Below are 23624 nucleotides of genomic sequence, written 5' to 3'. Positions count from 1 at the left end.
TAGATCGCTGTAATGGCAAATATTCAGAGTTTAAGAAAGCTGTTGACTTTTACTTAAAGCAGGCCTGGAACAAATTGCACTGTATCAAAAGTCCCTGTTTTAGTTTCTGTTTCTTAATTATTTATTTAGGATTAAGGTTGCATAGAAAACAAAGTCAATATATGCTTCTTAAAATGGAGAGATGGAGATTTATTGAGTGAAATTCTGAGTGGTATAATAAACATAGAAGATCTTTCTATAAAAAAGATAAATCTTCAAGTGGATCTGAGCAAGTTATAGGGTATCCCAATTTAACTAAACTGTTGAGGAAAATGTAACACTTAGGAACCAGAGATTGTTCCAGATATCATTTAAAGGCCCCATTTACCAAGTTATTTAAGTAATGAAAATCATAGGAGAGCTTACAGGTATCTTGGTTTTCTTAACACTTTTAGTCTGTTACGGTGGATATGTTAAATTGGTGGCATAATGCAGCATGTGTTTTGAAAGAATGTATATAGTAGATGCCCGTCATTCACACACATAACCTGTGGGAATTCAACCACTATTCTCAGTGAATGGGCATAGGCTCTAGAAAGTGTGAGAAAGCAGATGGAAGTCTGCTCTTCCCTCAGTCTCTCTCATTTTTCACTGGCCTCTCCTAGCGTATCTCACTGCACTAGTCTAATTCTAATGTTTAAAGGTACGTGCTTTTATTTTATTTATTTATTTTATTTTATTTTTTTTTTAATTTTATTTATTTATATTTGACTGTGTTGGGTCTTCGTTTCTGCGCGAGGGCTTTCTCTAGTTGCGGCAAGCGGGGGCCACTCCTCATCGCGGTGCGTGGGCCTCTCACTATCGCGTCCTCTCTTGTTGCGGAGCACAGGCTCCAGACACGCAGGCTCAGTAATTGTGGCTCATGGGGCCAGCTGCTCCGCTGCATGTGGGATCTTCCCAGACCAGGGCTCGAACCCATGTCCCCCGCGTTGGCAGGCAGACTCCCAACCACTGAGCCACCAGGGAAGCCCCGTGCTTTTACATAATATGGTGCTTTAACACAAGCTCAACTGAAGGAACAGCCATCTTTCCCTATTCTGGGATTGTATCTCTTCAGAGAGATTGTTGAACAGTCAGTGTGACTAAATACTATTTTTGGCCATTGATACAGTTTTGAACCTAACCTCAAGATGGGATTCCACTGTGCAGGACTGGGTATTAGAAAACAGAATTCGCAGGGAGGGTCCTGTGTTTAGAAAGTCACTGTGTTTGAAGTGCTACAGAAGTTCGGAAAGGATAGATATTCATTTATTTGGTTCTACCTTTCTAGGAACGTTATTCTTTTTCATATCCTTTTTTTCCCCCCTCTAGTTGTGGCAATTTATGATTATACAAAAGACAAGGAAGATGAGCTGTCCTTTCAGGAAGGAGCCATTATTTATGTCATCAAGAAGAATGACGATGGTTGGTATGAAGGAGTTATGAATGGAGTGACTGGGCTCTTTCCTGGGAATTATGTCGAGTCTATCATGCATTATTCTGAGTAAAGCTCAGCAAGGCTGTGTTTCCCTCACAGGAATAGTCAGGTCTTCCCAGATTATCAAAATGCCCTGGGGATTCCCCTCCAGTGAAATGAATGAAGGATTCAGATGACAAAAACTACTTATGTTTTGTTTTTTATGGTTTATCCCTCAGTATTAAAACAAAAAAGCAAGCTGAGTTTGAACAAATGGCTCTTTCTGCCATCACTTATACTATGCTGAGCTGTTTGGACTGAAATAAAGTGACGGTTTCTGAATATATCAGAGGTATAACAGCATAACTATGTGAAACAAATCAGGTTAAAACTGATTCAGAAAAGAAATCTGGGATCTTTCTCAGGAATACTGTACATGCGTGGGAGTTCTCCTCCTGCGGAATCTGTGGCATTGGATGATCTGCAGTGCCTGTGGTTAGCCCCATGGCCCAGGGTGTGCCCCGGCCCCACTTCCTTCCACTTGGATGAGGAGGGGGAACCAATATTTAAATAGCATACATAACCATTTTTATAATTGTTTCACATGGCTTATTTCCTCTTCAACACTGTAAATCCTGCATTCTCTCAGCACTTGAGTGCACCAGGTGAGTTAGTGTTGAGCTGACTTGCATCCCTTCATGTTTCTTAGTTCGTAGATTATAAGAATGATTTGAGTCTCCAAACATTCTGAAGGTGGTTTTGTTCTGCTGCGCTGCTGCTGCGTGAGACTTCATTGCCACTGCTGGCGGTGCACCCAGAGGTGTGACAGGTGCAGCCTGGTCCGTGCGCTCAAGTGGGCGTGCAGAGGTAGACACGAGGGTCTGTAAGGTTCTAGAGAGGTTGAACTGCAGAAATGCATCCTAAACCCTTGCCTTAGGTGCTGTTTTGAGGAGTAGGACCTTAGAGGTCAGACCAACTATTTCTTTACTTCTTTCACTATTTAGATAAATAGTTTTTGTTTTTTTTTTTTAATAGCAGTTATTTTCAAGTCTCGACAGTCACTGGGAATAAAAGGCTTGCTGCTGTGCTCTCTGAATGTTATGGCAGGTGTTAGCTACTGCTGAATTTACTCACTTAGAAAAGGTAAATATTCCCCTGATTTTGTGTGTTTGGCTTTTGAAGTAGCTGCTGTTGGTAAGGATTTGAACCTTATCTCTCAGACTAAGAATAGTGGGACAAGTGGTATAAGGCCAAATACTATTCAAGTTTTTTTTTTTTCACCTGCACAATTACAACTTCAGATTCAGTGGAGTTTGGAAGGCCGATGGCTTTAATCCTCTCTTCTGTAATCAGTATAAGAAATATTGAAAAACATCCAGGAGGCCTTGCTGCTCAGCAGCTGAATACTGTGATGATAAACCAGCTCACAGGCCGAAGCCACCACGGGTCCTTTCCAGTCCCAGTGACTTGGCCAGAAGAGAGCTTTGCCAGGTGACTTCCCAGTGCTGGGGGAAAGGTGAGAGGCGGTAGGCTGCATATATTTCAAACATGGGCCTTGAACATAATAGGTAGTGCAGAGAGAGGAACTTGATTGAAAAATGAACAAGGGTGGGAGGTGTGAGGGAGTTCAGATCGTGTAGACAGAGTTAATATCCCACCTGTGACTCTGTTATCAGAGCAGAAAACTTACCACCATTTAACTGAGACCCAGGTACAGTGTTTCCTATCAAGATTTTTGTTTTACGGTTGCAGGTTTTTTTCTCACACACTGCAAGTTAGCTCTTTTTAGATTTCTCCAGCACTTTGAATTTAGTTTTCATTAACTTGCCTCCAGTACACATTACACTTCATGCTTTGTTAGGTCACCTTGACACCCTTTATTCCCTGTCTTCCTTCAAAGTAATGGCCCTTGAGTGTCCTCTGAGCCTTCAGCTTCATTATGGCTGCAACCAAGACTATACTTGGAGAGGTTAAACTCTTCTTAGTGTTGGTGTGTAACTAGGAAAACTGTTTTGAAATTAGATGTTCAGAGTTATTTAAATAGCTTTTTGCTGAGAAAACTTACTGGACTAATAAGGCAGAGGGTATTTTGAAATCCAATAAATAGTGCCCAGAGCTCACACCTACAGAAGCCCAGAAGACAATTGTGCAAAAGGAGTTGGTGGTGGTCGGCTTGCCTGTTGGACCCCTGCTGGATTGGGGAACTGAGAAGACGTCAGTGAAGTCCTTCAGACTGAAGACCTGCCGCAGAGGGATCCATGGGTCAGCTGATTTTTCCTTTATTTTTTAGTACTAACGCGTGATTTTTTTGTTTTAAAAATAACACCTGTTGGATTTTCTGCATATTTTAAATTTTTGTATAGTTTTGAATTCTATATATCGTTTTGGAAGGATACTGTGTAATGATGGGCCAGGCCTAAAGTCATTGGAGACTTTTAATGTATGTAACATTTCATAGATTGCATGCTATTAATAGTATGTGAGGGTAGTATTTGTTTTATCGTAGGTTTCCCCCATTTATCTTTTTATACACTACAAGATGGTTGGTAGTAGTAATTCTAAATGAGTGCAGAAATCTTACATGCTACATAATATTGTGGCAAAGATGATCCAAGTCTAAAATCTGACCAGTAAGCAACCATTTTATCAGGCTAGAGGGAATCTTTTTCCTCTTGAAGTGTTTTTGACTTGTGTCCACTCCCTTTTTCCTTAAAAAAAAAAGGGGGGGGGGAGGGTTAAGAGTTTGTTCCCTTTTTTAAAGTATTACTCTTTGAAAGGCCATAGGGATGTAAATGAAAATATACTTCCTTGTTGACGTTATGGCCTAGGCAATAAATTGAAAACCAAGTGTCAGTGTGTCAAAATCTAGACTTGAGAGATTCAGCCTGCTGTGTTTGAAATACGTACGAAACCTTTAAGATGTCTTGTTCATTGTTTCCCATCTTTTGGCTACTTGCTTTCTATCTTCTCCAGGGGCACCTCCTGTTCCTACAGTAGGGTTAAGGGCCTGCTACTCTTGCTGCATTCCTAACAGTCACTGGGTGAGACATTTTCATCCCTCCCTTTCTTCTTCCCCTCCTGCCGCTGTTTATTACCCAGCTAGAGAGACTGTTTTGTGTGTCTTCACAGTGGTCTCTGTAGTGTAGCTGTGCTCCTCAGCAGTCTCTTGATATTACTGAAGACTTTCCTGTTTGAGAGGCATCAAAATGATAGTAGTTTGCTTTTATCCTCTTATGCTCATTTGCTTTTAGCAGGTGACCTTTCTGCATTAAGAACTGGTACTTTGGTACTTTCTTACCACCTTTTCTCCTCAGTGGAGACAGCATGGCATGTCCTGAAGGCCACCTCTCCCTTTGAAAAGTGTTTGATGGAGGAACTGGCAGGTGGTTGCTACGTCTTGGAAAAGAATGGGGATCTGCATCACTTCCCATCTGTTCACTTCTGAACTCCTTTGGCCAGGAACTCCTGATCAGTGTTAAGGTGATGATTTCCCTCACATGATTTACTTAGAGTCATAGAATTTTAGAGCTAGATGAGATTTCAGAAATTTTAGTTCAATACCATTTTACTGATGAGGTTTAGATGTTTCCTTTTCAAATAACAGCTAGTTAACAAAGGTAGAATTCCTGACTCAGCGCCTGGTACTCTTTCTACAACTGTCTTAATTGTGTTGTATGTTACTTTTAAAGTTCTACTGGATGTCTTAAGGAAGATACTTGAAAAGATATGCTATGTCTCCATAAATACCATTCAGAGTGTTGTTTAAAGGAGTGTATTGAGTGTAGCCTTAATTAGTGAAAGTAATCTTCATTTTAACCCTTTTATAACTACACTCAGTACAAATGGTCTTTTCCATAAGGTGTATGTAGCTAAAATGGTACAGTGGGCACTGGAAAGAGCACAGCACAGCCTTATTTGAGAGAGCCTTAGAAAACACTTCTAAAACAGGCATTGCGCTCATTACCTTATGTTTATTTTATGCTGATCTTTGTTCCTATTTCTTGAGAATCTCATAATTCTTCAAAAAAAGGAGGAAATTGACAAATGACAGGGCCTAGCTGTGTATAAATGATCCTTGCTAAATATCGAGATTTTTTGTAAAAAATCAAACAAAAGACAAAAAGCTTATTTTCACATTAAAATGGAAACGTCTTTTGCAACTTCAGAATTCTATGGAAACGCAGTTTTTATCATATTTGTGTCCATGCATCTTTTTCTTAACGAGATGGTTTACAAAAAAGAATGTAAACAATTTGTGATCTGGTCAGTTATACTTTTAGCTCCCGGAGGGAGGGTTGGTGTTATGAGTTGAGTAAAAACCCATGTAGGAAGATTTGAGGGAGCAGTTTGTTGCCAGTAACGTTTCTTGTGTGTGCCATTAAACCACCTCCAGATGAGTTGCGGGAACATTCACTTTTTAATTAATTTTGAAATTGTACTTCGAATTAATTGTTGCTGTGTACTAAGAACTTGGCCTAAATAAAATCCTACAAAGTATATCCAAATGTCTTGTGAATGTATTTCTGCAAGTAACTTTTCACCTTTCTTTCTTTTTTTTTTTTTGGCTGTGCTGTGTGGCTTACGGGATCTCAGGTCCCCGACCAGGGACTGAACCCGGGCCACACCAGTGAAAGCCCAGAATCCTAACCACTAGACCACCAGGGAACTCCTGTAACCTCTTTTCTAAGGTGGTAAGTTTAAGTGTGTCTGTCAGAGAGAATCCGTCCCTGTTGCACTAATTACTTTCTGTCCCTATTTTTGCTGTAAGTGAACCTGAGGTTTTGATCACTTTCCACGAAATACATACAGTTCTTTTCTTTTAATATTAAAAAAAAAAGGAGACTTTCTGTTCTTTTCGCCCCAGTTTGGTAAATGATAACATGATTTGTAAATACATTCGAATCCACGTTTATACATACCTTGACAGACATGGCAGTCCAAGACATGATTGTGATAACAAGGCTTTGAAACAAAAAGCACCTCTTTTTGTACTAGTTCATACCTAGTTGTATTTTGTTTGTTTAAAGAAAAAAATCTTAAAAGTTATTTTCTTACAGGCTAATCAGTTGAACACATCAAATTATAGTTTGTTTACCTTCACACTTTATGTGCGTGTTGCAGCCTATTTTGGGTACCTTGACATAAATAGCAAAACCAGGCTCTTAGTGGTGCCGATCCACAAACAAACAGTCAAGTACAGTTCTAACGTTTAAATGAAATCTATGTATTTTTATTAAGGATTGGATAAGCTGACATAAGGAAAACACGTAGCTGAAAAATTACACTGACTGTATGACTACTCTCCTAAGCCATTACAATAGTTTACTGACAGTAACTGGCAAGAGTAACTTGGAAAATAACTTAATCCAGCAGTAGAACAAAAACATGGTCAGTAGTACTGAATATATCTCTTATATATATCTATATATATATAGGTTTGCACAATCAGGGAGCAAGGCACATAATTAAATGAGAGCGTACATTTAAGCAGAAGAAAATAATAGCTACAAAGCTGAAAGAAAAACTGTAACTTCATCTTTACTGAGCTGTGCATATAATCATCTGAATAACGTCTTCTATCCAGTACTTTTAACGCAGTTCCTTTTGCCTTTTTCATGCTTTAGTAAGGTATATTCCTACATTGTATCTATTTATGGCAAAGCTCCCACAGCTTAGATGTCAGCAACTGGGAGCAATCCCAGTTAAATATAATGTGCAATTTTTCTTTAAAACAGTAAACAATGTTTTTATGACATTTAGCACAAGCTAATATTTTAAATGTACATTTCTATAAAAGGAGTTCACTAGTGGCTGATAATAAAATTAAGCAAAATCATTTGAAACATTCCAGTTAATGCTTATTTTCTAGGAGGAATTATTTACAAGTAGAGAGAAAAATATAGGAGGTGGTAATCATGAAAAATGGCAGTTTTTGGTATTAGGTTACAATAAACTTAACAATGGACAGTTTCCAAAATGCAGATTTTTTTTTTTTTTAAGTGCCACAAGCATGTTCTGCCTAAGAAGAGGCTGAGGCTTCGATGATGAGCTTGGTATTAATAGCCATCCATGATCAACATTCACTTCTGAACTTGGCCATCTTTTAAATATGTAGTATTCACCATCACCCTGACTCGACTCGCTTCTCTAAATGTCTTTGGTAGAAAGCAGCCAGACCCCATTTAGGTAGATGAAGCCATCTCTTGTGAGACCATCACTTTTCCTGTTTGGTCTAGAACACTTTCCTTCTCTTTCATTAGCACCTCAAAGTTTGCCTGTTGGATTTTTTTTTTTTTTTTTAATGCTAATCCTCCAAAAGAGTTCAAGGCACTGGGGGTTATAGCAGATGTTTCCTCTTCTAAATGGTTTATTACTTCAACAAGCAAAGAGCAAACCAACTGGAGATTATTTCCTTCGAGTGTTTATCAAGTATATTGTGTTTAGCTTATTTTTACTTAGCAAGTTTATAGTACAGCTAAATTTCAGATTTCTTTTACATATAGATCTTCCAAGGGCACAGTTAAGAACCGAGCACTTGTTTAGTTTGAGGGAGTCTGGCAAAGGGGTTAACAATGATCTTCTATTCAATTTTTAAATGAAAATAAATCTTAAAAGATATTGGGATACTTAATTCTGCACTACTTGCATGTCTCCATGGATCAAATCTCAACTCTGTGAGTGGTCGCATATTCCTATAGGGTTAGGAATGACTTGCTTTATGCAATGACATAAAGTGTATAAAACAAAATTCCAGGTTGGCAAAAGGTACCTAAAGTGATTTTTTTAGAAAGAGACGTCCTCTTATCAAGTGTATAAATCCAAATTATGAAGCCTATGTTATTGAAAGCAAGTCATTACACCTTTAATCACACAGAGTCATACAGTTTTAACTGGTCTGAACTTATATCTGTGAGGTAAGTTATACCTATGTGGAAACTGTATAAAAAATTTGGTAATACATAAAACGAGGAAAAGGTTAGTTTGCTTGTTTAAAATCACCTTGTGTTTGTAACATAAAACTGCTTTTAGCTGAGGGAAAAAAGGTGACAAAGGGTTCTGTTGGTCGCCTGATGGTCAAATCAGACCAATCCTACCATTACCTGGTTTTTTTCAGGCTAATCGTAGCCTTACATCCTTGACATGAACTTATTAGCAGTTGTATTCTCCCAGAATAGCAGCTTATGAAACACTAATTAGATGCACAGCTATCAATAACCTTGACCTCAGAGTTGTTACCCTATTGGAATTATTCTTCATGATCCCCCAATTTTGTTTAGATTAACTTTCTTGATAAACTCGGGACTGCTTTCAGTGGCAAGTAAACTTACATAGAGAGGGGACTTCCAAGAGAGTTCACAGCCCTTCCTTAACAGGATGTGTGTCAGTGGGCAGGAGCACCTTGATGTCAGGACTGTGAGACATTACCTTGTCTATTACTGTGAGACATTCTGATGAAAACTGTTTCCTAGAACTTTTCTGAAGTCAGCAGTCTTATCTTAAAAAGCCCCAGAAATTAAAAAAAAAATCCAATTTACAGTTAAGTGGGTACCTGTAAACCTTTACAGTAGTAGTTACTTTTTCCAAGAGTATGATTCTGTAGCAGCTAAGGAAAAAAAAAAATGCATTTGAGTAGTAAAAGCTTCAGTACAGAATAATCTAACCAGAACAGGCTTTGCTACCCTTCAGAGTTGGTGCCAAAACTTTAAGCATAGGTTGGATCCAATTTTGAAATTATGTGGTAGAAGTTAAGGGTGTCACTAATTAATCCAGTCACTAGCTCTAATGGGCACCTGTTTGCACTGCCCTCCACAGCAGGGTGAGTTCATCTATGCTGTTCATCTTTCGGTACAGCCAAGACAGCCGCCAAGATCTTCTTCCTTGACATGAAGAAGCTTTGCTGAGTTAGAGCTGCTGAGCAGAAGGCAGTGAAAGAAGGCACAGTACTAGTGTCATCTGGCAGTATGTTTTTTCCTTGAACACACCAGGGAAGAAGAACAGTACAAAAATAACAGTAATCTCCAAAGCCCCGACCCCCCCCCCCCCGCCATGAAACCACATCCTAACAAATATCCAAATTCAAAAATTAAAAAAAAAAAAAAACACTAGGGAGTAAAACACTAGAAGTGTATCTAAAGTATCATTTTGGTTTTTTTTTTTTTTTTTTTTTTGATTCAGTTGTTTCACACACAGAGGAAAAAATGTTGATTAAATAGCCTTTTCTGTCTTTGGAGAAATACAAAGGTAAACGGCCTGTTGTCAGATAGTCAACAAGCCACTAACTGGGGTAAAAATGATACAGCTCCTTCTCTGGCCCTGTTCTCTTTAGTGTCCCTAGTGTTCTAAAGGATGTCTGCTCTTTTAGAAAAACGATACATCAGAAGCATCAGTTCAGATGGCTACCATCCAGACCGACACAAGCAAGAAGGCCAGGGAAATCCCCCACTGAAAAAAAAAAAGGCTGGATCTTAGGGCTCAAATGGGGAGGGAATGAAGACTGGGGGCACATGATTTGTTTTCCTCAAGGAGAGCTGAAGTTGCCCACCTTCATACAAAAAAAGACCACCACCACCACAAAAAACCCTAGTGATGAACATTTATATCATTGGATTCCTATTCTTAGAAACTCTTTATCCCACAAATAAGGGCGATCCTTAGAATATAAAGCTGCAGGCAGAAGACAATGGGAAATCACTCATGAGTCACAGTGGAGCTTGGCAGTCTTAAATGTTTTTCAAATTGCTGTGCATGCTTAAATTAACAACGCAGATGTGTTAAAGGTCACTTCATAAGCATAACAATATCAAGCACACAAAACTTTGTGAACTGAAAAGATCTAAAACGTGTCTTTTAAAGAAGCAGGGCTGTAACAAATGCACAATGGTGTATATTCTTATTGCTCTATAAACACATGAGTGTACTGTCACATCTGTGACAGTTGGGGGGTGCCTCTTACTCTCTCTTTATGATGAAGTACTTTGTTGGAGAATGGGTTTACAGGGAAATCCTGTTTACATAGCACAACTCTGCTTATTCTTGAATTATTTAGTATCTCTGCCCCACTGTATTGGCATTGCTTTTTCCTTATGGGATAGTGTCAGAGATTTTTGCAGTTTGCACTGGTGATCCCTATTCATAACAGGCACAGACTTTCATTACAAGGTGTGCTCATTTATCACTGCTAGGGAGGCTAGTTTTTATTCTCTGGTTTAGGAGCAGCTCTGAGATTGACCTGACGGTCCATTTATCATCACAAATTGATGAGCCAATACACATTTCTCTCATATACCGAGGAAAATTCACAGGGGAAAAAAAGCATCTAGAAGTATAGTGTGAAGCATACAGAATTATAGTGTGTCCTTAGAGCAATGATTCTATGTTATAGCAAACTGCATATGCATAATATGTGATGTCACTTACTGTACTTGGACTATACAACTCCCATCAGAACACCTGGTAACCCGGACAAATCTCTACAACCAGGCTACAACAAGCAAGGACCCTAGTGTGCTCCAGTCGCTATGGGTGAAACTGTCAAAAAATTCATTTTCCCCCTCCCTCTATGATAGTCCCACACGTCAATGAATTCTTTGTATTTCACATTACTAGCCACAAAAAACCTGATATTTAATGACAGCTGCACAGGGGCCAGTTTTGTTCTCTTTTCTAATCATTCATCCTTCTAGAGAGCAATATACAAAAAAGATGCATTTCAGAAGGTGATTTTGTTTTTCATCATGATGCAACATACTGGACTGGACAAAGGATTGAGTACATCTGATACAGCAATTGTCTACAGACACCTAGTATCAGCATCTACCTACAGCACACACCATAAGGAGGTAACTGGTGACCGAAAGACACACTGGGACACAGCATTCCAAGGGTGTCGTGTTGGATATCCTCTTACAATAAATCAAAGCAAGAATCATGAAGCCAAACTTGAAGCTTCACAAGCTCATGAAAAGGATCCCAACAGTACAAAAAGAACTATGCAGGATTATAGTACTAAATTATCCATGTATTACAGGCGAAGGGCTTACCTGTGACAGAATACATCCTAGATTCCTGTGGGATCATGGCAACAGTTTTGCAACTAGAATGGTTTAGTTACACCATGTATTTACTTTTTTCTATGCACGACCGACCACATACAGATAAGTGTCTGAAAATTTCCCCACACTGCACTATTACCCGTTCTATGAAGCTGAGAGGTTTTCCTGATTAAAGTGCCCCTTTATGTATAGTAATGAAATGTCAGTCAAGCAGTTCTAACTTCAGCCAACTGGGGAAAAAACAAACACAAAAGCCCCATAGATACACCAAACATTCTGGTTGTCTTCTCAAACTGAGAAGCAGCACATTATACATCTATCCTTAATATATAATATACAACATGCACAGATAGGCCGCGCATGGACATTTATAAAATACCTTCTAAATAAGTCAGAAGTTTTTGGTCCAATCCACATGACAGATAATAGAAATCATAAGGGACCGGCAGGACACACATCCCCTTCCATGCCGCTGCCACCCAAAATACACAAAACCCATTTTCAGATTAGGAGAGAAAAAGAATAAATAGAATCACTTTCAGCTATATATATACATATACATATATGTATACATATATATACATACACACACTACCTATGTATAGCTATGTGTGTACCTGCACACGTACACACACATATAGCTGAACACTACCTGAATAACAGCAACATCATACCAAGAGGCTCTGAACGCCTGAATTCATAGATGATCAGGTGAGCTGACTGTAGAACTGAGTACAGATCCCACGAAAATAAAGTCCTACGGTAGCTACCAATCTCTTGAGAGCTTGGTGTTCTGGTCTCTTTTGGGGGGAGCGGGAGGCGGCCCTCTCCGCAACGTTGCATAGCCTGATATGTGACTGCCTCCATAACGGGCTTTCTGTTGCTCAGAGAGCAGCTCGGGGGGTGGCGGGGGCAATGCCATATCATCCATGGTGGCTGTGGGTTCTGCTCTAGACACGCGCGAGGAGGAGAGCGAGCCATGCCGCGTGATGGACTTCCGCTGCAGTGTCCTGTTGAGGTCAGCCAGGAATCCAGGCTGGACACTAAGGCTGGATTTGGGAGAGGTGGGCACTTGTGGCACGACTGTGGCCATTGGCGGCTGCTCGGAGGTCTCGGCTTGCGTGAGGCGGGTGCTGTCGTTCCGTTTGGGTCGCGTGGGCGGAGGGGCCTTCCTGACCGACTTGGCCCACGGCTGTGGCTGCGGATTAACCACTGCCACTTTTGGAGACGTGCTTCCCGAGAACACTGCTGGAATGTCTACGGGGGGCAGAGGAAGCTCTATTTCCGGCGGAGGGGGTGGAAAGTCAGAATCGGACGGAGGAGAAGGGAATTCTGCCACGGAGTCCTTGCCGCGCCCACTCAGAACAGATGCTTTTGCCGACACACCCCCTTGCTGGAGAACTCCGGGAAGACTGAGTTTTCCAGGTTTGGGGGGCGCTGCGGGAGGTGGCGGCGTCTCCTTGCCGGGAGACGCCGAGGGCTCCGGCGCTGCGAACTTGCTGACTAGACTGTCTACTGAGGGTCTCTTGGGCTCAGGGTGCTCCGCACAGCTGCCGGACTTAATGCTGGAGTTGCGCTGCGGGGTCGGGGGAGGTTTCTTTCCCCCCGGACTGGACGTCTTACTGGTCTTTTTGCCCGGAGATCCGCTTTTGTCAGGGGCAGGGGCAGCAGTGGGTGCGGCTGGCGGAGGCGGAGGAAACACCAGGCTGCTCTCGGGGGGAGGAGGAGGGAAGTCCGGAGAAGGGACAGGGGTAGAGCTGGGCTGCCACTTGGGCTTTGCTTTCACAGCAGGCGGGGACTGAGGGGCGACGTTTGCTGCGGCTGAAGCGGGCTTCAAGGACGCCGCCTCCGTGGGGGCGGCGGTTGGAGGCGGGGGGAACTGGCTGGCTATTTGCTTCACCACGGAGGGCGCCGGAGAGAGCGGAGAGGGAGGGGGCCTCACACAGAAGCTCTGCTGCTTGGGTAGCGTGGGCGGGGGGACCGGGCCAGGAGGAGCAGGGGGAGAGGGTGGAACGTGAGACACAGGAAGCGCTGGCTGCTTTTTCACTGGGGGGACGGGAGGAGGAGGTGTAGGTGACAGAGCCTGTGGCATAGCGGGTGGCACGGTCACCGGGGGTTTGGGGGGGGCCTGAGGAGGGAGGGGTGCAGGGATGGGAGGAGGTGGGGGCGGCGCCGGAGGGGCTGCTGGAGCGGCGTGCTGCACGTGATGAATCTTCAGCGGGGGCGGGGGCGGGGGCGGGCTGAACTGTGGCAAGGTCTGGGCGCAGGGGGCGGGCTTCAGCTGGGCCATAGCCGAGCCGGGGGTGGGGGGAGGCGGCGGGGGCGGCGGCGGGGGAACGGCTCCGCTGGGCGGCACCAGGATCTGAGGCTTCCCTGCCTGTGAGGTCGAGGAGGGAGGCTGCATCCCTGGTGGCGGGGGAGGCTTAAACAGCGCTCCCGCATGCTGAGAGGCGTTCTGCAGCCTGGTTATTGTGCTGTACTTGACAAACATCGCGGCTGCCGAGCCCCCAGAAGGGGCCGACTGGCTGGGCAGGGGCGGGGGCGGGGGCGGCGGCGGCGGCGGGGGAGGCGGCGGGGGCGGGGGCGGCGGCGGCAGGGGCGGCGAGGGCTGTGAGGCAGAGCAGGGGGTGAGCGGCTTAGGCTGCGGGGACAAAGGGGGCATGAGAGAAGTGTAGGCTCGATTCACAGACTCCATTCTGGCCTAAAAGGAAGACAAAAGGGAGGTTGGGAGAGAGAAAACACAACAAACACAACAGTTACAGAGGTAAGCTTTGACTGTCAAACTAAAAAGCAAGGAAACAGAGACATGCATGAAAGGATGCAGCAGCTGATCATAAAGATGGACAATGTCGGGGAGGCTAAAATCTAACTCCCTGGGCAGCAAGGGCGCGGAGAAAATGTGTGTACCCAACGATCTTCTCAAACAGCCAGGCTGCCTAACAACCTGGGGAAAACTTCCTGCTGCACAAGCTGCCTGGATGGTGCTGGGCCCTCTGGTTTCTGCCTCTGGCTTTCACACACCCTGCCCCGAGTTAGAGCACGGAACCGCACCCCGCGCCTCCCCGGACTCTGGCAAAGGGAGACGTGATGGCTGGAGTTCACCTTTCAGTCCAGGACGGCATCTACATCAAGCAGATGCCATAACTGGGTTTAGGAGTGCTGGTGGAGGGCCTCCCGAAGGATGAGGACGGCTTTTTGACGCTAGTGAGCAGACACGTGAGAGTATGAGTATGTTCAGCAGGCGTGCACAGTCACACAGGAATGAATGAGCTTGACACACACACTCGTGTTCGTGTGAGACACTTGCATCCAACATGCACAGAAGTCCAGCAGTGCAGGTAAAGGGGGGGTATTCTTTACATTTGTTTTACTGGAAAATACATAAAGAAATGCTTCATAAACATTATGGCAAAAGATCATAAAAATATCATACAGAAAAAGCCAGAAGAAAATGAGAGGAAACTTTGGAAGGCTAGAGTAAAGGAAATGTACCTAGAAATAGGAGCTAGAGTTTGCCAACAACTTGCTGACCAGCCCATGTGGGCCCCTCTTGGCACTGCCCAAATTACCACATCTGGTCATTTATTTCATGGAGCTACTCATGCATGAATGTGGTTCAAGTACTTCTGAAAGAGCAGAGGAAGAACTCTTGGCTTAATAACTCTGGGTACATCTTTTAGGCTCTTTGAACAAACTATGAGCATCCAAGATAAACCATTTGTTTCCAATTCTGAATGACATCTAATTAGCGTCAAGAATGCTTAGGTTAGTAGAGTAGAAGGCTCATTATGGGGCTGAGTTCTAATGCCCGTCAGGACATTCACATGTTCCCTTAATAATTGCACATCAAAATAAAAGCATTAGTCCGCAAGATCTGGTTACAGGAGTCACCCAGGTTAATGTGTTTCCAAAGAACAACCCCCGACCTTAACTTGACCCTGTCTTGGCTGCTGCAGGGGTGTAGTAGACCTTAGCTGTGCTGGCCTTCTCATTTGGCACCTGAGACTGAGGTAACAGGAGAAGAAACACACAGGGGGTCAAGACTCAAACACACTGTCACTGCTGCATGGCAGGGTTCGTGGACTTTCTGACACTACGTGCCATGACGGACTACACTGCTTCGTCACAGACCATGTGGACCTTTGCTTTCCTTGGCCTTTCTCATGACAGCTGGGTAGTTCTACAATTTAAAATGCACATGGATAACACCATTAAAAGTTTAGTAAGGTAAAGGACTTTTCTTTAGGTATGTGAATTGTGTAAACCCGGCTTGTCTACGACACATGTGGACCACCAGCACCAAATAGTGCTGCTCCACTCAAATTGATGAAGTACGAGAAGGAAAAAGAAGTATTTCTTAAAAGTGGGAGCCTCCGATTAGGGAGTTAAACTGCCAGTGTCTTGAGAATTTAGGTCATTAGAACCAATTCTCAAATATTTATTTTTCTAAGAGAAAGTGTTCCACCCCACTGGGCTACATACGCCTCCCTCCACCCTCTCCATGTCCAGTGGATCAACCACATATGCAAATAAAGGAATAAACTGAGGGGAAATAGCCACTTAATTCTCACTGATGAACGTACTGATGTAAGTGACTCAGACAAGACTGACAGTGATGAAAAATCAAAATGACTGCTGGGTGAAAACAAAATGGCCAGGCCGGGTGTCCTACTGGCTCCTTGCGATGGTGTGTGCCCTCGCCTGCTGAGAGGTGAGCACTGCTGGGACACGGTCACCCACAGGACTTCAGGGGCAGTTTGATACGGTATCTTTCAACCAGGCTAAAGAACCTCTCTATTTTTCTAAACAGTCTTGCAATAATTATACTTGTGTCCTTCAGGGTCAATGAACAACCTTCTATGCAAGACTCAGGGATCCTAAATTTTAAGGGGATTAATTGGAATTTAGTCTTCCATATAAACTATAAATTGAGAAAATTCATCAGTGTGCAGAGAAATGCCAAGAAGCATAAAAGAAAGGAAGATAGAGGAATGAGTCTGAATAAACTAAATAACGAATAAAGAAATAATCAACACTTAGCAGGTTTTTTTGGAAAATTAAGGCATTGGCACTGGAGGGTGTTGTTGCTCCATCCAAACTGATTTAAGAGTGGAAAGTGTTATTTCTTAAAGTCCCAAGCCACTGATAAAACTGCTAGGTTTTTTTTTTTTTTTTTTTTTTTTTGAGATCTTAGATCATCAGAGCCAATTCACAAATGTCCATTTCTGAGGAGAAGCAAAGAAAGAATACTGAAATAAGGCCAAGAAAGATTCCTAATAAGGGAACAACAAGCTACACCCCTGGAACACTACAGATGTCCCCCCTACCCTGACCCGAGCGTGTTACCTTGCTAGACTCTTCCAGCTGCGTGCCTCGCTTCCAGGCCTCGGAGAAGATGGAGCTCACGATGCTCTGGGAACGGACATGTCCTGCCGGTGGCGTATCAGACACTCCGCTATCAGACTGATTGGAGTGATTGGACTGAGACTCTGTTTGAAACAGATTTTCAAAAATCAGATTAAATAAGTCAGTATTGTGACGTATAAATATGTATGTTTGGATAACTCTTTCACTCAAGATCAGATGCGATGCAGAACGGCAACAAGTTACTTTTACCTGACTCATTTCACACAAACATAGCCCGTGTTTTCCACTAGAAAACTTCTCTTGTCCTAGGGTGAATAGGAAATCTCCATTCTTTTTAAATAGTTCACCACAAGAAACCGATAATTGCAATAAAAGGTTCAAGTAACATTATTGGTATCCTGACAGCCTGTCTTGTAAGAACTCCTAGCAAATAAGAGAATTAATGAGGGCTTCCCTGGTGGTGCAGTGGTTAAGAAGCCGCCTGCCAATGCAGGGGACATGGGTTCGAGCCCTGGTCCGGGAAGATCCCACATGCGGCAGAGCAACTAAGCCTGTGTGTCACAGCTACTGAAGCCCGCGCGCCTAGCGCCCGTGCTCCACGAGAGAAGCCACTGCAATGAGAAGCCCGCGCACCACAACCAAGAGTAGCCCCCGCTCGCTGCAACTAGAGAAAGCCCGCATGCAGCAACGAAGACCCAACGCAACCAAAAATAAATAAATTTTAAAAGGAGAGAGAATTAATGAACCATGAATAGAGTAGTGAATTTTTTTGTTCAGTCATATCTTCATTACATGGAGAATCAATCTTTTTATATACCCCTGCTCCAGGCCATCTCAGAGATTTCTCACTTATGAATTCAGATCTATACATGATGATTACTTCCTTTATCCCAGTAATGAACAATACTGAGAATCTGATCCCCAGTAAGAAGTGTGTTTCCTAGGGATTCAGGTATTGACATCACAAGACAGCAGCTGTACCATAGCCTGGCTTCCTGAAGGGCATGAAGACATCTTCAAGGGACCTGGGAATGGCTGAGGATACAGTGTAATTTGACTGACATCCAGGGTGAGGGAACTGGAAAGATTATTTCACTGGACTCCAAGTCAGGTGAGATAACCTTGCAGAAGCACCTAGCCCAATGTCTGGCATCTGGTGGAGACTCAAATGTTAAAGCTAGTCCCATCCAGTCACTCTGTGAGACGTGGGCATTATTAGATTGCAGTATTAATAAGCAAGTCCAGCCAAGTTCATCAAAGTACTGCAAAGATAACAGCCACAAACTCCTTTAGATAAAGTTAAGACAGTATCCTCAGGGTAAAAATATAAGCAATATAGGATAAAACCTACTTTATTTTCTTCATCCCTATCTAATATCTAGGATAACAGCCTATAAGAGGCTGGAACATGTGACTTCTTGAGCTCTCTTCAGCATGAATATGTATGATTTTACAGTTTACCTGAAAAAGTCTACCTAATACTTAACACGATGTATACAAATAGATGATGCTGGAGTGGGAAAAGGCACCATACCACTTCATAAAGTAACATGTGGAAGCACTTGAATTGTTAAGTGCTATATAAATTTTTATAAAATAGTATACATCGTTTTTTCCCTCCATCTTTCCCTTAATTCCATTTTCTACAACCCTACTTGTGACATGCTCTTCTTACCGTGCCTTTCCTAATCCATTGCCACAAAGGTTTCTCCCCACCAAGTTTAATAAACATTTTATTTTAGAATAGTTTCAGATTTGCAGAAAAGTTGCAAAACTAGCACAGAGTTCCTACATACCTAGCACCCAGTTTACCTCGTTATTAACATGTTACAGTACTCTGGTCCATGTGTCACGAATAATGAACCTACACTCATGTTAATATTAACTAACTCTGGGACTTCCCTGGTGGTCCAGTGGTTAAGAATCCATCTTGCAATGCAGGGGATGCCAGTTCGATCCCTGGTCAGGGAACTAAGATCCCACATGCCGCGGGGCAACTAAGCCCATGCGCCACAACTAGAGAGAAGCCCATGTGCCGCAACAAAAGATCCTGCATGCCACAACTGAGACCCGATGCAGCCAAAAAAAAAAAAAAAAAAAAAAAAAAATATAAAACAATACTTAAAAAAAAAAGCTAACTAAACTCCAAACTTTATTTGGATTCACTAGTTTTTCCGTAATGTCCATTTTCTGATCAGAATCCCATCCAGGTTACCATATTACAGATAGTTGTCATGTCTCCCCTGACAGTTTCTCAGACTCTCCTTGTTTTTGAAGACCTTGACAGTTTTGAGGAGTACTGGTTAGGTATTTTGTCGCATGTCTCTCAATTTTGATTTGTCTGATGCCTTTTCTCTGAGGTTAAGGGATTTGGGGAGGAAGACCAAGAGAGGGAAAATGCCAGTCTCATCACACTGCATCAAGGGCACATGCTATCAATATGACTTATTACCGTGATCACCTGGCCGAGGTATGGTTTGTCAGCTTTCTCCGATATAAGGTTACACCTTCCCGCTCTGTGCTCTTTGGAAGCAAGTCACTTTACACAGCCCACACTTAACAAGAGGGGAGTTAAGTGCCACCTCCTTGAGGGCAGAGCATCTGTATAAATCTATTTAGAAATCTGTACAGGAGATTTTTCTCTTCTTCTCCATTTATTTATTTAATTCAATAACTTATTTATATCCCCATGGACTGATGGCTATTTATTTTATAATTTGGATTACAGTCCTATACTATGTTATTTTCTTGCTCAAATTGTTCCAGCTTTGGCCACTGAGCACTCTCGTAGGTTGGGTCCTGGGTCCCTTTTACAGACTCCCCATCGCTGTGTTTTTTTTGAGTACTTCCTTTGTCACAGGATGCTCCAGGCTCATCTTATATATTCTCTGCCACAGCCTTAGAATAGCCACTCCAGAGCCCTGGGATCCTTTGTTTTGGAAAATGGCATTGAGAAACCGAGGTCTAGGTTCTTAGTGTTCTCACTGCTACTAGCCCTCTCAGTGGACAGAAGAGAGAATATATGTGTGTACACTAGCCCATGTATATACACATTCTCGATGTGTTTTTATTTACTTATTTAGGGATGAGATCTAGTCATACAGCTTTTAAATCAAATACTTCTTAAAGTAATTATTTCATAACATGGGCTGTTAGAACAAAGAAAAAAATTATGATTTTAGATGACACATATCATTTACGGAACTTTTGAAGGGAAAGAAGCATGTATCTTAAGATATGATTACAGCATCCTTGTTAAAAGGATGTGGGAATCTGAAAATAAGCACCTTTTGAGTATCACTATTTCCTCTGAAAACTTTACAAAATTTGATGACTTAAATAGCTTCCTTAACTGTGATACTGAACTAATTCCAGTTGTTTCCACTCTGCTGAAATGTCAGGAAACCTGTGGGGAAGGAGTGCAGTTTCATCATGATTCGGAGTACTCTTCTCCAAGCAACTTTCTACCCCCAATTATGCACCAACAGTTGTTTTCAGCAATATGATTGAGTTTCAAATTAACTTTATAAATATATAACAAAACTCCCGGCTTTACCACTTTACCGGTTTTCCATTTTAAACACATTTGGGAACTAGTCCATGATATTATCCCCTCTAAAAATAAAAAAATATATGAATAAAAGCACATGTACCTATTGATTATAATTTAGAAATCAGGCATGGCTCTAGTTTTAAAAAATCACTCTGAGATAACCAGGTCTTCTATCAGTCTCTATAGAGACACCTTCTTGTTGGTAGTGAAGAGTTCTTTGGACATTTTCTTTGGACATTTTAAACTACCTGGGATGCTGGAAGAACTGGATCCTGATTTAATGCTGGAGCTGGATAAGGAAGTCCAATCATAAGCCGATTCTGTCCTCTTCAAGGCCTCTTGATAGTTCATGTAGAGCTGCTTCCCGTACTAAACAGAAGGCAGTAAAGGATGACATCTGTACTTTACTGGGTATGGGATGGATGCGTGGGATAGGAAAAGGGGACACATTTCTGTTTACTGACTCATAGTCTCTATTAAAATACCTATCATACTTCAAACATTCTTTTCATACCAGTAAATTATAATCCACTCGTATTTGTCCTCGTTTTGAGAAAGGCAGCAAGAAGTCAGCACTTGATTCTGATTATATTCATTAACAATATAAAGAGTTTTTTTCAGTTACTTTTAAAGCAACTTTGATTTTATGTCTGTAATAAATTTTATGTTTAGTTACGTTAACTTAAAAGTAACTGAATAAATACCCTTTCAAGCATTATGTATAATCACCCTTAAGATGTCCTTTAAAAAAACTTTGTTAAGACTTTCTTTTTTAAGAGCAGTTTTAAGTTCACAGCAAAACTGAGAGAAAGGTACAGAGATTTCCCATATACATGCACAGCCCCTAAACACGCATAGTTTCTCCCATTATCAATATCCCCCACTACAGTGGTACATTTGTTACCATCAATGAACCTACATGGACATGTAATAATCACTCAAAGTCCATAGGTCACCTTAGGTTCACTCTTGGTGTTTACATTCTACGGGTTTGGACAAAGGTATAGGACATGTACCCACCATTGTGTCATACAGAGTATGAGTATTTTCACCACCCTAAAAATCCTCCATGCTCCACCTATTCATTCTTCCCCCAACCCCAAGGCAGTTTAATTTTCAAAAAATTTCTTTTGTTTAGGCTAAACTCTGCTATATAAGAATCATACAGTGCATTCTCCAAAGCCCAAATAAATCACTTGGATGCTACATAAGCTTTTACCAGCAGTATTATTCCTTGGATACCAAGTGTCAAAAGCTTATCCCCATCACCAAGAAAAAAAGACATTTAAAACATGAAACTTAGGCCTGAGAAAACTAGACACTGGCAAAATCATGAACATGAAACAAACAGGATAATTATCATGACAACAAAAACCATATCATTAAGCACCCATCATTCCATTATCAAACCAAAAGAAAACCTACCTTTGCGATGCGGATACCATTGACCCACTGGTGCAGGGTCCTCACGTCATCACAACAAAGGTATTTGATGTACTGGGATTTCTTCTGGATCTGTGGGTGCTGCAAGATTAAAGGCAAAATCCAACTAGGTCCCCTGGAGAACTAAGAAATAAACGAAGCCTATCAAAGCTTAAACGTATCCTGACAAATTACAGGTCTTTGGCATAATGGCCCAATAATTTATACCTCTTAAACATCCATAAGGCCAAATAAAATGGCCCTAAGTATTTTTACAAAATAAACAAGAAAGAAACTTGTGTTAAATTTTAGGTCAAGATGTTTCAGTTAAAAAACAAAAAAACCTTCACATCATGGGAAACTCCACAGTACCCCTTCTACATTTCAAAGAAACAAAGTCTACCAAGCTTAACAAAGTCAGTGGAAGTTTTAATCTACCCATATGAGAGTATAAAAAGGGAGGAGAATGTTTATTTCACTTTGAATTAACTGAACTCATGGAATCAGAAGACTCCATATAAGAGAGTCTTTGGTGAAACTTCCAGTGCTTCTCTGGAGGTGAACACCTGGGTGGGGGGAAGAAGCACAGGGCACAGCACCTGGGATGCAATGGGTGCTGCTCCCTGCTGTGGACTGAGCACTGCTCTGCAGGCCCCTCTGCCCACAGCATGTGCCCTCTGGGCAATAAGCAGCTTTTCAACTGCGTCATCAGATTTAGTCTTCACAGCCCAATGTACTTTTCAGTTGAGTCTTGGATGGGAGGTGAGTGACTTGACCTTGGCTACAAAATGCAAGTGCTAGAACAGACTCAGGGTATTTTAACTCCACTGGGCCACAACCACTAGTTCCCTGGGAAGAAAAAACCCTTCCTGCCAAAAATTAGACTGAGACATAATTCCTAATCTGTAACTAAAAGTGATACTCTTAAAATCTTAGTCCAAGTACCAAAAGAAACTACTGAATATATACAACGCATTTATTACTTTGGAAACAATATAGGCCTGAAAATCAATTCTCTCAACTAATATGCAAGAAGCTAAAAAATAAGACTATAACACTCCACCCTGTTACTTCCATGATTATCATGTATAACATCCTTCTATTAATAAGTGTTTGAGAAGTTCATGGTCATACTCCAATCCCTAAATCCTAACCATTTTGTTCCTTCCCACCTAACATATTAAATTACTTTGCCTCACTTCTCAAGGGATGAAAATTTAGACCTGGCTAAGCTGAGCTCTATTCCAACAATTGTTGCGGTATATATTTTTTTAAGACACAGGTTTCCTTTAAGATACTTAATTATACACGCATACGTATGTGTCCCAAGTGTGTACCTCTTTCAGATAACACATCGACATATATCTTACTTATTTCTACATTGTCAAATTTCATGAATAAGCTCTTCCCTTATTTTTATTTTTATTATCTTAAAAAAAAACCTAATTACCAAATGGTGTGTTTTATTACCTCCTACAAGTGTGTATATATTTCCTGTATCCTGCATGTCACTGGAAGGACTCAGACTCAGTCATTAAAGCTCAAAGCTGATGAAAGGGATCAGGCCCTACAAATATTTGTGTAGACCCTGTGTGGCAGCACTTTTTGGTTTGTTTGTCAGAACTCAAACGCTCAAGAATAAAACACTTACATAGGCAAAATCTAGTGTAGACTTACAAGAAAGAAAGACATATCTTAAATACTAATAGTTGAGTGGTCTCAGGCAAATTGATCCCTTAAACCTCAGTTTCCACATCTGGAAAATGGGGACTCTAGACCAGACTTGTGAGATGGA

General features: G+C 41.8%; 2 protein-coding genes across 19 annotated transcripts in view; one reads left to right on the top strand and one right to left on the bottom strand.

The window, feature by feature from the left end:
• Window positions 1-5934, top strand: part of ABI2 (abl interactor 2) — a 101687-nt gene extending 95753 nt beyond the window's left edge. For 5 of the 16 annotated variants that reach the window (XM_032637318.1, XM_032637312.1, XM_032637313.1 and 2 more), the window contains 3 exons: window positions 1351-1443; window positions 3565-3697; window positions 4750-5934. In XM_032637318.1, the coding sequence (XP_032493209.1) occupies window positions 1351-1443; window positions 3565-3697; window positions 4750-4792 (269 nt within the window). In that variant the 3' untranslated portion in view covers window positions 4793-5934. Of the gene's footprint in view, window positions 1-1350 lie in introns of all 16 variants that reach the window. The other 11 variants (XM_032637327.1, XM_032637325.1, XM_032637326.1 and 8 more) reach the window with 8 other exon arrangements.
• A 709-nt stretch (window positions 5935-6643) lies between these two features.
• The window catches only part of RAPH1 (Ras association (RalGDS/AF-6) and pleckstrin homology domains 1), a 97708-nt gene continuing 80727 nt past the window's right edge, over window positions 6644-23624 (bottom strand). Inside the window, exons 11-14 of one of the 3 annotated variants that reach the window (XM_032637444.1) lie at window positions 21833-21931; window positions 20656-20776; window positions 16834-16976; window positions 6644-14188 (exon numbers count right to left, since the gene is read on the bottom strand). In XM_032637444.1, the coding sequence (XP_032493335.1) occupies window positions 12254-14188; window positions 16834-16976; window positions 20656-20776; window positions 21833-21931 (2298 nt within the window). In that variant the 3' untranslated portion in view covers window positions 6644-12253. Of the gene's footprint in view, window positions 16977-20655; window positions 20777-21832; window positions 21932-23624 lie in introns of all 3 variants that reach the window. The other 2 variants (XM_032637446.1, XM_032637445.1) reach the window with 2 other exon arrangements.

Source organism: Phocoena sinus, chromosome 7, assembly GCF_008692025.1.
Source record: "Phocoena sinus isolate mPhoSin1 chromosome 7, mPhoSin1.pri, whole genome shotgun sequence".
In the NCBI taxonomy this organism is placed as follows: domain Eukaryota; kingdom Metazoa; phylum Chordata; class Mammalia; order Artiodactyla; family Phocoenidae; genus Phocoena; species Phocoena sinus.
This window is presented reverse-complemented; position numbering and strand designations above follow the sequence as displayed.